The sequence below is a fragment of the Dasypus novemcinctus genome, chromosome 17 (assembly GCF_030445035.2).
Source record: "Dasypus novemcinctus isolate mDasNov1 chromosome 17, mDasNov1.1.hap2, whole genome shotgun sequence".
Classification (NCBI taxonomy): Eukaryota; Metazoa; Chordata; class Mammalia; order Cingulata; family Dasypodidae; genus Dasypus; species Dasypus novemcinctus.
The window spans coordinates 73858526-73873382 of NC_080689.1; the positions used below are offsets into that span (position 1 = coordinate 73858526).

The 14857-nt window shown below is 39.2% G+C and overlaps 1 protein-coding gene across 12 annotated transcripts in view; it reads left to right on the forward strand.

Annotated features, from left to right (window-relative positions):
- The window catches only part of CTNNA2 (catenin alpha 2), a 1156618-nt gene that overhangs the window by 877989 nt on the left and 263772 nt on the right, over window positions 1-14857 (forward strand). For all 12 annotated transcript variants that reach the window (XM_058278991.2, XM_058278987.1, XM_058278990.1 and 9 more), the window contains one exon: window positions 3368-3448. In XM_058278991.2, coding sequence (XP_058134974.1) covers window positions 3368-3448 — 81 coding nt within the window. The remainder of the gene's footprint in view (window positions 1-3367; window positions 3449-14857) is intronic.

The window sequence follows — 14857 nt, forward strand, 5'->3', positions numbered from 1 at the left end:
CTCACATCTAAGAGACACACATTTTACAGTTGCAGGTTATTGATGCCAGCTGGGATACAGAGTCAATATGTTGCTCTTCAATCCAAAGAATGGGGCAACCAAGCCTTCTCTACATGTGTCTAACAACCCTAGTTACAATCGGGAGCATCACTCTTACCCCTGGGGGTAAGATCACCAGGCTTCGTACATTAAAACACAGGACACTACATAAAATTGGAATTTCAGATAAACAGTTTCTTTTTTTAGTATAAGTACATTCCAAAATTTTTTAAAGTTTAAAATTTGAAAATGTTATCTGACTCTGCACTCATGCCCTCTGATAGTATGTTCATATGAGTTCGTTTTGTTTTTGTTTTTGTTTTTGCATTAATTTTGATTTTTTAAAATGTTACATTGGAGTGATGGAAATGTTAAAGTAACAAATGGTGGTGATGACGGTGACATAACATTGTGAATGTAATCAGTACTACTGAATTGCATGTCTGAAAGTGGATAAAATGGGAAATTTTAGATTAACCCAATCATGTAAATATGATGTGTATGTTCCAGCTTTTATGTACCCAAGATCTTGCCACTGAAAGAGAAAATTTAGAAACCTGTTGGCTAATAGTTGTTATAGGTTCTCAAAATATATTGTCTCATTAGACATAGCTGATGACTTGAGAGCTCATTTCATCCTATACACAATTTACTATGGAGACTTACTTGATTTTGCAGAGATGGGATATGGAACAAGAATTGGCCTACCACTAGAACCATAAATAAACAAATAATACTGTAGACTGTTGGACTAAAGTTTAGTTTTTAAAATAGATTTGATAAAACTTTTGAAAACAGTAGTCTCTTAAAGGAAATAAAATGTCAGCCATGTTGTTTTATTCATGGGGATTTTGTTGTTGCTCTTCTTGTTTTAAAAATACAATGGAGGGAAGCAGATGTGGCTTAAGTGATTGGGCTTCCACCTACCATATGGGAGCACCTGGGTTCAAACCCTGGGACCTCCTGGTAAAAAAAAAGCACGTCCATGTGGAGAGCCAGTGCTTGCGTGGTGAGCTGAGTGCCTGTGCCCCAAACCGAGTGCCTGTGCGAGTGCCCGTGCAGTGAGCCAATGCCCACATGGTGAGCCAAACGTCTATGTGGTGAGCCAAGTGCCGGCTCGGCAAGCCAGTGCCTGCACAAGTGAGGCACGCAGAAAGGTGATGATGCAACAAAAGAGAGATGAAAGGGAGAGTCAAGGTGAGGTGCAACAGAAACTAGGAACTGAGGTGGTACAAGTGACAGGGAACCTATCTCTACATCAGAGGTCCCCAGGATCGAATCCCAATGAATTCTAGAGGAGAAAAAAATGAGAAGACAAAAAGAGAAATAGTTATAGAAGATTACACAGTGAATGGACACAGACAGCAAAAAACAGCAGGGCAGTGGGGAGAGGCAGAGAAAAGCTACAAAGGAGGGCAGCAGATGTGGCTCAAGCAGTTGGGTGCCTGCCTACAACATGGGAGGTCCCAGGTTCAATTCCCCCATGTCTCCTAAAGAAGATGAGCAAGACAGTGAGCTGACACGATAGGCTGGCACAGTGAGCGGTGCAACAAGATGACTCAATGAGATGACACAATGAAGAGGCACAATGAGGAAACACAATAAGAGACACAAGCAAGGAGAGGAGGTGTTTCAAGTTATTGGCACCTCCCTGCCACATGGAAGGTCCCGGGTTCAGTTCCCAGTGCCTCTCCAAAAGAAGATGAGCACACAGTGAACGGAGACAGAGAGCAGGCAGCAAGTGCAGACAATGAGGTGAAGGGAATAAAGAAATAAAATTACTCTTTTAAAAAAATACAACGGAGGGGAGCAGATGTGGTTCAAGCGACTGAGCACCAGCTTCCCACCTGCAAGGCCCCGGGTCCAGTCCCTGGTTCCTGGTAACTAAAAAATGAAAAAAATACATTGGATATAACATTGTGATTTTGGTGGTGGATGAGGATTGTGGTTAATAGTACAAATACAAGATTGTTTTACGTGAACTAGAACAAATGTATGTCCCTCTTACAAGGTGTTAAGAATATGGTGATATATGGGGAAAATAAAACTAATGTAATTTATGGACTATAGTCAACAATAAAAATATAACATTTCACATCAATGGCAATGAAGGTACTATGTCAATGCTAAGGGTTAACAATAGGGGGGCATACAGGACTTTTCCTCTTGGAGTAATGAAAGCATTCTAAAATTGACTGTGGTGATGGCAGTACAACTCAGTGATGACACGGACAACCACTGAGAGTGCAGTTTGAATGGACTGTACAAGGCATGCAACTGTGTAACACAGGAAACCCTGTGGTGGATGATAGACGGTGGTAACCAGCACGCAGATGAGAATGCTCTTTGAGTTACAGCAAATGTACCATACTATGACGTGGTATTTATAATAGAGTGGTTTATAGGAAAATGTACCTAATGTAAGCTATGGAATATAGTTAGTAGTAATATTCTAATGCGCTTTCATCAATTGTGACAAATGTTCCACAACAATGCAACGTGTTGGTGATGGGGTGGTGTATGGGAATCCTCTATGTTCTGCACGATCATTTTGTAAACTCACAACTTCTCTAATTAAAAAAATAAAAATAAAAAACCACAATGGAGATTGTGTTTTGTTTGGTCTTAATTGTTTTTCCACAGCCACCAAAAATAGAAAAAAAGAAAAGGAAATATCTATTTTGTGAACTTCCTAGTGAATAATTTATGAAAGGAGATTTTTTTTCTGCCTCTACCCTGCCTATTACATACATAAGGAAAATTTCCCTCATGGCCTCAAGTCATGTGTAGCTTGTTATCATGTTCAGCATTCCACTGCATGACCAAACAGAGATTAGAGAGACTGTATTTTCCAGTAAAGCATCTCTTTGGATTTTGCTAGAGAAATTGTTATATGGTGTATAATATCTTGGTTAAAAAAAATTCTGAATTCTGGTAATTTACTTTAAATTCCCTTTCTATGTAATATCTATTCACCTCAGTTATCTTCTTTTCAGTAGAATTGTGCTTATACAATAATGTAACACCAAACATTTATGTTTGAGGGCAAAACCAAGACAATGACATATTTAGGTAATAGCTAAATGTTTGGCAAAGGGAAGAAAGAGTTGCGTGGAGCTGAATATGGGCCTATTTGTAACTATCCTGAAAGTGTATTGGTTTCACCTATTTTGATTTCTATTTGGGAGAAAACAACATGAGTGACCAAGTCAAGTTAGCTGTATATAGAAAATACTCTAAATTTCTGTGTACCTTAATTTTGTTTTTAAACTTTTAATGTCTAATGTTTAATTTTCTAAATCAGGAATGATTTCTCTTTTCTTAATAGACTGGAAGGAAAGAAAAAGGAGACCCTCTAAATATTGCAATTGATAAGATGACCAAGAAAACAAGAGATCTAAGGAGACAGGTACTGTATTTTTAAAATTTTTATTTTTATTTTTAAATTTTAAGTGCATGGTAAATAATCAGTAATAGTTTCTAAAAATGTCCTTTTCCAGGGTACCTTAGAGCTGTCATTCAGGCTGCTATCCTTAATAACATCTAACTATGCATAGAAACCCTTCCTCAGCAAGGTGGAGTTCTGGAAGTGTCCTGGCCGCTAACAGGGAGCTATGGCAGCTGTGAGGGTTGTAATGATGGAAACAACCTGGAGGGGGCAGCCTACTCACTACACAGGCTCCATCATCCCAGGGAGAGACAATGTCGTCTCTCTTTCTACATCTGATTTTCTGTTTTCCAGATCCAGGTATGTCAAGAACCAGTCTCTGCTGGCTCTTGCTTATCAAATACCCCAGCTATTACATGGCTAAATCAGAAACCGGATGGTTAACAGGAAATAAAGCTCTTAACTTGAGGGGCTCATTAAGGTTGCCGATCCATTGTTTTCCTTTAGGCAGAGAAAGCTAGGGGAAAGTCTGATGATCAGAAGATTGTTCGGGAAGCAGGGAACTAAAGCAAGGAAAGTTAGTTGGATTATTTAAATGTCTAATGTCATCATCAGACTGATGGATCCATTTTCTTGGGCAGAATAAGAACAGATCTCTGGGCAGGGACCCTGTTCACCTTGAAAGAATTGAATGAAGGTTGTTCAATGTCTAGGAATCCTAGTTTTACAAATTTCCGTAGTTATCTGTCCTTTCTTTGGAAGCAATAATAACATCTACTTGGTTACAATAAAGCCCTTGCTTCCTAATTTCTGCCTAAAAACACCCTGTATCCTATTAAGAGCTTTTGCACATGTCCATTTCATTCATTAAGTATTGGCTGTGTTAGTCAGAGAGAGCCACCTGCTGATTTGGGTAGCACCTCCTCTGCTCTATGGAGCTGGGAAAACAGGACTAGCATTACTGAGTCTTACACTTTCTCCTGTAGTTCATTAAGTACAGACAAAATTAGCAAGGTGCCTGGGCAAGAATGGCCCATGAGCATCTTAGAAATGGCTCAAATGCTAGCAAGAAGCCACTTCTAACGATTGACGAGGAGCTTTGTCCTTTCTTCAAGAAATAGCCTAAAGGTGTGTGTACACACTTGAGCTAATGTCTTCCAGAAGAAATAGAATTCATTCTGGAATATGAAGACTCTAGCTTGACTGCTCAGCTAATAAGCCCTTTTGGGGGAAGTATTTCCTTATTATTTTACCTTGAAATAAGGGAGGATAAAACATGTCCTCTTAGGCATTAGTAATGCCAAGAGATAGAAAGCCAAGCTTGCCTGTCTTTGCCCTCTTATATCTCCATGCAAAGCCTCTTTTTATGTGAAACGATATGGATAGTAAGAATTGGGGCTGAGGTTAATGGGAAACTTTGAATCAGGGGTCTGGAGCCTGAGCTTTGAATGCTGGCTCTGTCACTATATTGAACTTGTGATTGTGAGTTCTTCATCTCTTGGTTGTTCTCATTTTCTTTTCTGTAAAATTAAGGAACTAAACTAGATCTGTAAGTTGTCTTTGAGTTGGATAAGGTAATATGGGTCCAAGGAAGGAAAATGTTCATTCTTTTCCTATGCCAAAGGTTCTAATGCCTGATAATCACAGATTTCAAAAGCAGTGGGAAGGCCTCTTCTCCAGGGCTTCCTTTGGCTAGGTTGTGATGCAGGCAAAATTCCATGGATGCTCTGACCTCCCTGTTATTTAGCTCATAGTAGGGACTCCTCTTGAATGGCCAGGAGCCGGTTCCTTTAGCTCTCTCCTCTCATGGACCTAGCACAACAGTTTTCTACCTTATTAGAAAGAACGAGTAAGATAATTTTTACTCTGGTGTTACAACTCCCAGAAAAGGATTGGCTCTTTTTTGCTAAGGACAGTGTGACATTTGAAGGTAGAATTTATGGTAGAATATTAAAAGCTTTGGAGACAAGCTCCGTAGGGAGCCTCATTTTGGATGGCATTGGAAGGAGCAGGTCCTCCACTGAAATCATCTATGCAAATGGTATTTTGTTCATTCTCACCTTTCCCAAAGATACAGAGGAATAAGGATAAAAGGAGAATTGTTTCATTGTCTGAATATACAACAGTTATGGCATAATTTCACACCATCTCATTGAATTTGGTTCAAGCATCTTTTTCTTCCTGAATCTGCCTTGCTAGAACTAATATGGTCCCCATCTGTCAGTTCTTTCTCTACCCATATGTTGGGATATTTTTGCCTTTCTTCCTATCTCTTCTGCTCCCCAAATACACCTGTAGTGGAACACAAATGTGTCTTATCTAAACTGAAGCCACCTAGCACTGTACAGTTAGATAATGCAGCTATTCTAATTTGCTTGGCTCTGGTAAGTCCTCATCTTGGATTTGGGCAGCTATTTAATTGGAAAGACAAGGTTTTATCTGGGTCTGTAATGGCAGCAATGCAAGAGTGGCTCAGTGAATGCTTGTGGATCAAATCAATATTTCTCTATTGCTGAGACATGTTTTGTTCTTTCAATTAAAGCAAAACCTTTGTTAAAAAAGATTCTAAATAAGAATCCTCAATTATCCATGTCCATGTCCCTGTACACATGTATTCCTTTATACAATACTTAGAGAAATCAAATCACACAGGATAAAAAAAGCTGAAATCAAATATTTTATTTACAAAAGAAGACAGGAAAAGGTTTCTGCTGACTTTCTCGTTCCCACTCCTTCAATCTCCTGCCTCTTCCTCATAGCCCTTAGTTCAGGCAAGGTCCTCTAGAAGGAGACCATGGAATCTTGCAAAGTACCAGTCACCAAATTAGAAAGAAATAAAGTCAATTATGATCATTAACATGTACTTCCCAAATGAGGGAAAGTGGACAAAGGCTTATAGACACATGCAAAACATCGTGAGTAATGAAAAGGATTTCTGATTCACTAGAAATTTTCAATAATTAGAACCCCTTCTCTTCAGGCAGCATATCACGAGGAGCTGGGGAGCCACAAATTGTGAAAAAGGTCACAGGGACTCAAGGGTGGTATTTAAAGCTGGTTGGCACAGATCCATCTTGCCAATTAAACCTCTGGCAGGAGGCAGTGGTAAAGCAGAATCATCTGAGGAGTATTTTGTTTGGCATTGAAATGGATTTAGGTTACCAGGGGCTAGGGTGGGGGTAAGGAATGGGGAATTAATGCTTAAATTGTACAGAGTTTAAAGAAAATGGATTTAGGGAATATAACTGCCAGCTTCGAGCATTGTGTTCTAATTTTAGAGCCCTGGGCACAGTATGCCCTGTGTCTCAGCTATTATCACTGCTGTGATTCTGGAATCAGACCATCGTGGAAACCAAAGCTTTTGGCTGACTCCCTGTCTGAACGCCTAGTGGTCCACATGGTCTTTCCATCCCTTAGAGAGGAACCAGACAGTGTCTGCCAGCTGCTCCCCCAAGTCCTCCTATGTGCCCCCTGAGAACTATTGAGGCATGGTCTCTTAATTTTCATACACTTACAGGGAAGCCGTTTTATCCTGGTTATTATTTTGGTCCCTTTACTAGTTTTTTTTTAAAATTTCTAGTTGATAAGCAAATCAGGACCCAAGCTTTCCTTATGAAAAGTGAATAAATAATGTTCATAACATTAGGTGTTGTGCCGTTAGTGACTCTCGCACTCCTCAACCACTCAAGAACCTAATTATTGTCTCCTCCCCCCTAATAGCCATCCCAATGACTTCAACAATAAGATTCAATGAGTGTCACCTTGACAAAATCTCAATGGCTATGATGATCAAGGCATTTAAACAGACAGCAAAAAAGTATGGACAGAATGCTTTCACATTGTAGGGAGTTTTAAGTAGGATGGGCATACAACAAAGGATTAAAAACAAACAAGGGAAACATGTCACAGGATGGAATGTTTTGCAATTTGTTACATCTGGTCTCCATCTCCAGATAGGATTTGAAGAAAATCTACTAAGATTCATAAGAAACAAAACTAGCCAGAGATTTCTTCACCAGTTGTCCCTTTTTTGATCCATTCCTCATAAAAAAAAAACTGTGGCTGAAGGTGGATCTTCCAAGTCAGTTCTCCAAATACAGGCTCAATCATGCGTGACTTCTCCAGTGAGTCTAGGCACTGCTCTACGTTCTCTCCATACCTTGACCTCATTTAATGCTCTCACCAGTTCCGTGAAATAGAAGAGATTGTTATCATCCCTATTTCATCAATAAAGAACTTGAAGGGCAGTAACATGCCCAAGGCCATGCAGGATGTGGATGGGTGTGGCTTCCAGCCCACACGGTCTTTGTTCATAACCCTTACCCCATCTTGCATCACCTGTATAACATTCTAGTCCAGGGAATGCAGCGGAGGAAGAAGGGGGCTTCACATACAGAGGCAGAGATGCCTTGTTGGTTTCAACAGCCAGCCCCTCCACCACTGTAGGATCAGGGAGTGGGTGGTATCTACATGGCAAAATGAAATCTAAGGTGACTGTCAAAAATATGGTTCTTGTTTGTGATGTGATACCACTTCCCAAGTCTCCAGCTGTCATGCTTCATTGGATCCTCCTTTGAAAAGTGCTATTTAGGTATTTGGCTTATCAAAGGAAGAATTATGAAATTTAAAAACATTTACAGAACACAGAATTTTTTTTAAAGATTTATTTTTTATTTCTTTCCCCTTCCCTTCACCCCCTGCCCAGTTGTCTGCTCTCTGTGTCCATTTGTTGTGCACTCTTCTGTGTCTACTTTTATTCTTATCAGCCGTACCCAAAATCTGTGTCTCTTTATGTTGTGTCATTTTGCTGCATCAGCTCTCCGTGTGTGTGGTGCTATTCCTGGGCAGGGTAATCGATTCTTTTTCTCATATCTTCCCATGACGAGGTCGGTTATTTTATATTCATTGTAAGAAAACATTTTAAAATAATTCATTTCTGTACATGAGTCTGCTTCTCCTCACAAGGGCATGAGGCGATCTGTATGGCTACAATAAAAATAATTATAAAATAAAATATTGATTTCTCCCAAATGTCAAGTTCATGTTCTTCATGTCAGAGCTAATAATCCCTAGGGTTGGGCCCTTTGGTCAGATCACCTTGCTGCCATTGATGCATGAAGATCAGAAAATAATCATACAGCAAATGGGATTTGAAGGCTGTAACATAAGCAACTCATACAGTCAGCTGAACTGAAGTGGGATCAGAGATACCAGAAATCAGAAACAAAAAGGCCAGGAGGAGCTGGGCAGAGTAGGTAGGAGAGGATTCAGGAGTACTGCGAGAAACCATCCTTTCGGCATAGCCCTGGATATATATTTAAGCCACCTCTATTTTAAGAAATTCTGAATATAACAACATTGAATTTCAGACTAACATATATTTACTTATCTCCTACAAAACTCTCATTAGGCCAAGTTCAAGGTATATGATTAAAGCAGGTGGAAACACTTCTTAAAACATCACTCTGGGCAAGTTCTTCCCTCTTCTAGATTCTGTTCAATTCATGATGTGGTTTAATTTACTCCTATGAGCCTCCTTATGGTTAATTGATCCCATATTAGCACAAGCCTGGAGCCTGGAAAGGACATCAGACACGACCCCTCTCTCCCATGAACAAGACTACATCAGGGGAAGAGTCCAGTGTCTTGATCAACACTGACTAATCAAACAGCATCTTATACTCCGCAGAGGGCTCTATAACGTGAATAGGAGAAAAATCTCAACCAAGTAGGAAGCCTCTGCTACTGACTTGTTCTCTTCTTCTAGTTTCTCCAACCCCTGGTAGTTCAAGAAAAAGTAGGAAGGGAAAGAAGTAAATAACAAGGACTGTGTCTCAAAATGCATTCCAAAAAATGTCTGCATTTGGTCCAGTCTCCCAAACCTTCTCCTGTTCTAGGCAGTAAGCAGGCCACTCAGAATCTAGATCCAGAGACTGGAAAATCCACTATATTAGTATGAGAGAAAAATCGATTGTATTTTACAGGTCAAAATTCCCAAGCATGAAAATTTGGAATATTTTCCAATGATGATTTAATCAATAAAGATCACCCCACCCCCTGAATACTTTGCCAGTTTATCACAATATTTATTTGAGACCATTCATCCTTGTAGGTTGGGTTGGCCCAAATTTGTTGTTGGAGGTAATACATAGGCTAGAATTTCTTATCCAAAATTGTCACTCACTGCAAAGGAGATAATTTTAGAGTATGTTTGCAGAAGTCCAACACTCTGTCCTGGATTTCCATCAGAACTGTTGAAATGTCCTTATCTCCCTGCTTTTATGGACTTACTTTCTTAATTTATGGATAAATCTGAAATTAAGAAAGTAAGTCATCTTCCTGCAGGTTTTTCCTCTCCTTCTATTACCACTAACCTTGGTGGAAGCCTGTTTAATCTAGGATCACATCTCTTAGTGCCTTCATGGCTCCTGTGGAAGTCAGTGCTGGTGGCTGAGGGAATTCAACATTCTTTGCTTGGGTAGAAAATTAAGAGGATGACATTGGGTAGAATATGCCTCTACTAATTTTTTGTGCCCTTGACTCAGCCTTGTTCTCCTTGACTGAATGACAGTCCAGAGACAAACTCTTCCCCCACCCCACACCACTGCACACAAATGTGTTCTTTTCACTGCAGTTGACTTTCTTTTTTTATGTAGATTTTTTAATTAAAGAAGTTATAGGTTTACATTAAAATCATGTAGAAAATACAGAGTTCCCATGTACCCAGTCTTTGCATTAGTGTGGTAGATTTGTTGCAATTGGTGGAAGATTGTTGTTATAATTGTGCTCTTTCTTATAGTCCATAGTTCACTGTTTGTATTGTAGAGTCCTATGTTGTTAGTTATTTTTAAAATTTTTATTCTAGTAACATACATACAACCTGAAATTTTCCCTTTTAATCACATTCAGCAATGTAATTCAATGATGTTAACTTCATTCCCAATGTTGAGCTCTCATCACCACTGTCCATTATCAAAATTGTTCCATCCCTCCAAACAGAAACTCTGTACAATTTAAGAATTAACTCCCCATTCCCTACCGACCTTGGCCCTTTATAACCTATATTTCTGTTTTCTAACTCCATAAATATGCTTACATAAATTATTTCATATCAGCAACATAATTCAATATTTGTCTTTTTGTGCCCAGCTTCTTTCATTTAAAGCTATAAATTTGACTCTCAGAACTGCCTTTACTGCATCCCATAAGTTTTGATATGCTGTTTTCATTTTCATTTAGCACAAGAATTTCCTAATTTCACTTGTAATTAAACAACCCAGTAGTTGTTTAAGTATACATTGTTTAATTTCCACATATTAATGAATTTTCCAGTTCTTCTGTTGTTGATTTCTAGCTTCATTCCATTTTGGTCACAGACTATACATTGTATGATTTCAATAGTTTAAAATTTATTGAGACTTGTTCTGGCCCATGTGCACTAACAAACAGTGTATATTTTGTTACTGTTGGGTGAAGTGTGCTGTAAATGTCTGTTAGGTTAGGTTTATAGTGATATTCACGTCCTCCATTTCTTTGTCAATCTCCTGCCTGGATTTTCTGTCCATTATTGCAAGTGGTACATTGAAGTCACCTACTATATGAGAGACATATCTATTTCTCCCTTTACATCTGTCAGTTTTTATTTCATATATTTTGTGGCTTTGCAGTTATGTGCATATATATTTAAAATTATTGTCTTCTTGATGAATTAACCTCTTTATCAGTATATAGGCACCTTCTTTGTCCCTTGTAAAACTTTTTGACTGAAAGTCTATTTTATCATATTAGTAATGATACCTCAGCTTTCCTTTGGTTACTATTTACATGGTATGTATCTTTCCATCCTTCCATTTTCAACCTACTTGCATCTTTGAATTTAAGTTGTGTCCCTTATAAGCAGCATTTAGTCTGGCCATGCTTCTTTCTCCATTTTGCTAATCTTTGCCTTTTGACTGGAGATTTTAATTCATTTACATTTAAAGTTACTTAAAATCCATGACTTTATTCTTCCACTTTGCTATTTGGCCTCTGTAAGTCTTATACCATTTTGTCCCTAAATTCTTCTATTAAGGCCTGTTTTCATATTTATTTGATCTTTGATTTATACCATTTTGAGTTCCTTCTCATTTTTTTTTTTTTCTGTATATGTATTTTTAATGTATTTTCTTTGTAATTGTCAGGGGGCTTAAATTTAATATTCTAAATCTGTAACAATCACATTGATTGGATACTAATTTAACTTTGATAGCATATTCAGACTCTGTTCCTATACCCCTCCATAACTCCCACCTTTATGTTGTACTTGTTGAAAAGTATGTCTTTATACCTTTTAATGTCCAAAGCCATAGATTTATCATTACTTTTTATGCATGTGAATTTGAGGAAATGTAATACATAAAAAGTGCAATATTATAATATTCACATTTATAATTATCCATATAGAAACATTTACTGGAGTTCATTATTTCTTTATGCTGCTATGACCCACTGTCTAGTGTCATTTACTTTCAATCCTAAGAACTTCGTTCTATATAGCCTGTAGTATTAGGTGATAAAGTCTCAGATTTTGTTTTTCTGGGAATGTTTTAATCTCTCCCTCATTTTTGAAAGCTAGTTTCACTGGATATACATTTGTTCATTAGCAATTGTTTTCCTTCTCTACTTAAATATTTCATCCCACTGCCTTCCTGTCTCCATGGTATCTGATGAGAAATTGGCACATAAATTTATTGTACTCCCTTCCACATAACATTTCACTTTTCTCTTGCAGCATTCAGAACTCTCTCCTTGTCCTTGGCATCTGTTAGTTTGACTATTATATCTCTGGGTGTGGCTTTCTTAGAATTTATTCTGTTTGGGTTTCATTGGCCTTCTTTTTTTAATCTTTTATTATCTTTTTAAAAAAGATATATAGATCACACAAAATGTTACATTAAAAAAAATAAGAGGTTCCCAAATACCCCACTTCCCACCCCCACCCCCCACTCCTCCCACATCAACAACCTCTTTCATCAGTGTGGCACATTCATTGCATTTGATGAATATATTTTGGAGCACTGCTCCACAGCATGGATTATAGTTTACATTGTAGTTTACACTCTCTCCCAGTCCATTCAGAAGGTTATGGCAGGATATATAATGTCCTGCATCTGTCCCTGCAATATCATTCAGGACAACTCCAATTCTCGAAAATGCCCCCATATCACACCTCTTCTTCCCTCTCCCTGCCCTCAGCAACTCCCGTGGCCACTTCTCCATACCAGTGATACAGTTTCTTCCATCACTAGAGTCACAATAATTCTAGTAGAATACCAGTAAGTCCACTCTAATCCATATTTTATTCCTCCATTCTGAGGATCTTGGGATGGCGATATCAATGCCACCTCTAAATCAAGAAGGGGCTTAGATCCCACATGGCTGTTGGATGGGATTCTCCTGCTTGCAGTTGTAGACTCTCTTGGTTCCCTGGTGTGGTGGTTGACTATCTTCACCTCCCTGTTAGCTGGCCTGGGTAAGTCCAATGAACTGGAATTTAGGTGTTGCAGCTCTTCTGAGGCTCAGGGTCCAGCTGGCACATGGACAGTCCAGAGATTTTTGAATAAAGTTTTCTGCTGTTATTTATTTGAGTATTCCCTCTGCCCCTTTCTTCTCCTTCTGGGACTTCCATCATGTGCATATTGGTGTGCTTGATGGTGTCCCATAGGTCTCTTAGGTTCTGTTTACTTTTCTTCCCTTACCTTCCCCTCCCCCACCCTGCTGTTTTTGCTGCCTGTGTCCATTTGCTGTGAGATCTTCTGTACCTATTTCTTTTTTCGTCTTCTCATCTTTCTCCTCTAGGATTCACTGGGATTCAATCCTGGGGACCTCTGATGTAGAGAGAGGTTCCCCATCAATTTTGCCACTCCAGTTCCTGATGTCTGCCATGCTTCATCTTACTTCCCTTTGTCTGTCTTCTGTTGTGTCATCATCCTGCTATGTGACTCACTTGCATGAGCACTGGCTCATCACGTGAGCACTCAGCTTGCTGCACAGGTACTCAGGTCACCACATGGGCACTGGCTTGCTGAGTGGACACTGACTCACCATGCAAGCACTCATATGGGCACTCAGCTCACCACACAGGCATTTGGCTCACCATGTGGGCACTCATGAGGGCACTAGACTCATCATGCAGTCATTGGCTTGCCACACAGGTACTGGCTCACCATGCAGGAACTCACTTGGGCACTAGGCTTGCCATGTGGGCACTCACACAGGCACTCAACTTACCACATGTGTCCTCAGCTCGCTAGGTGGGCACCCACATGGGAACCTGGCTGGCTATATGGGCACTTGACTCACCACATGGGCACTTGGCTCACCATGTGGGCACTGACTTGCCATTCAGGCATGCTTTCTCTTCTTCTTTTTCAACAGGAGGTCCCAGGGATCAAATCCAGATCCTCCCACATAGCAGGCAGAGGTCCCACCACCTGAGCCACATCTGCTTCCCTCTGTTCACCTTTTAATTTTTTTTTCTTTCTGCTCCTCAGCCTGAATCATATCAATTGTCTTGTCTGTGTGTTCCCTGATTCTTTCTTCTGCCGATCCCAGTCTTCTGTTGAAACCCTCTAGGGAAGTTTTCATTTTAGTATTGTGGTCTTCAACCCCAATATTTTTGTTTGGTTCCTTCATAAAATTTCCATCTCTTTATTGAAAGTCTCATATTTTTCATTTGTGTTTTCCTAATATCCTTTAGTTATTTCTCTGTGTTTTCTTTTATCTTTTGAGCATATTGTGGATCACTATTTTTAGAGTCTTTGTCCAGTATGTCCAAAGTTTGGTCCTCTGCATTAATGGTTTCTGGATTTTTATCTTGTTCCTTTAGATCTGCTGTCATTTCTTATTTCTTTGTTTGTCTTGTTATTATCTTTTGTTGCATACTATACATTTCAATATTTTAAAGTGAGAATTAATTTTGAGATTTAGTCCCTGAGTTGTCTGTTCCTTAAGTTTTTATCTAGCTAGTAATATGACAGAAATTTCCTGCAGTGACAAGAGTTAACAAAAACAAGGAAACAAACTAAAAACAAAACACCATTCACAGTCTTTGCAAATGGGCTCTACTTTGGCTGGAGGTCTCCTTCAGTATTTAGCTCTTTTGCCAACAGCAGCCTGCGGTGAAAGCCAAGTTTAGAGTCCTCTCCATCTTATCTGAGACTGTGTGGAGTCTGCTTCTTGTTCTGTCCTGGGCTTTTGCTTGGTTATGACTTTAGCAATTCCCTTGTTTCAGGAACTCAATTGCTCTCTCTCCTTCCTATGGAATAGAAATTCCCTCCTCCTTGGTGCTCTATTGTATGACTTAAATCAACTAGTCCTTTGCTGCAGGCCTTTGACTTAATTGTTTCTTATACTGCCTTGGCTGCCCCCTCACTGCTTCTACCTAAAGAG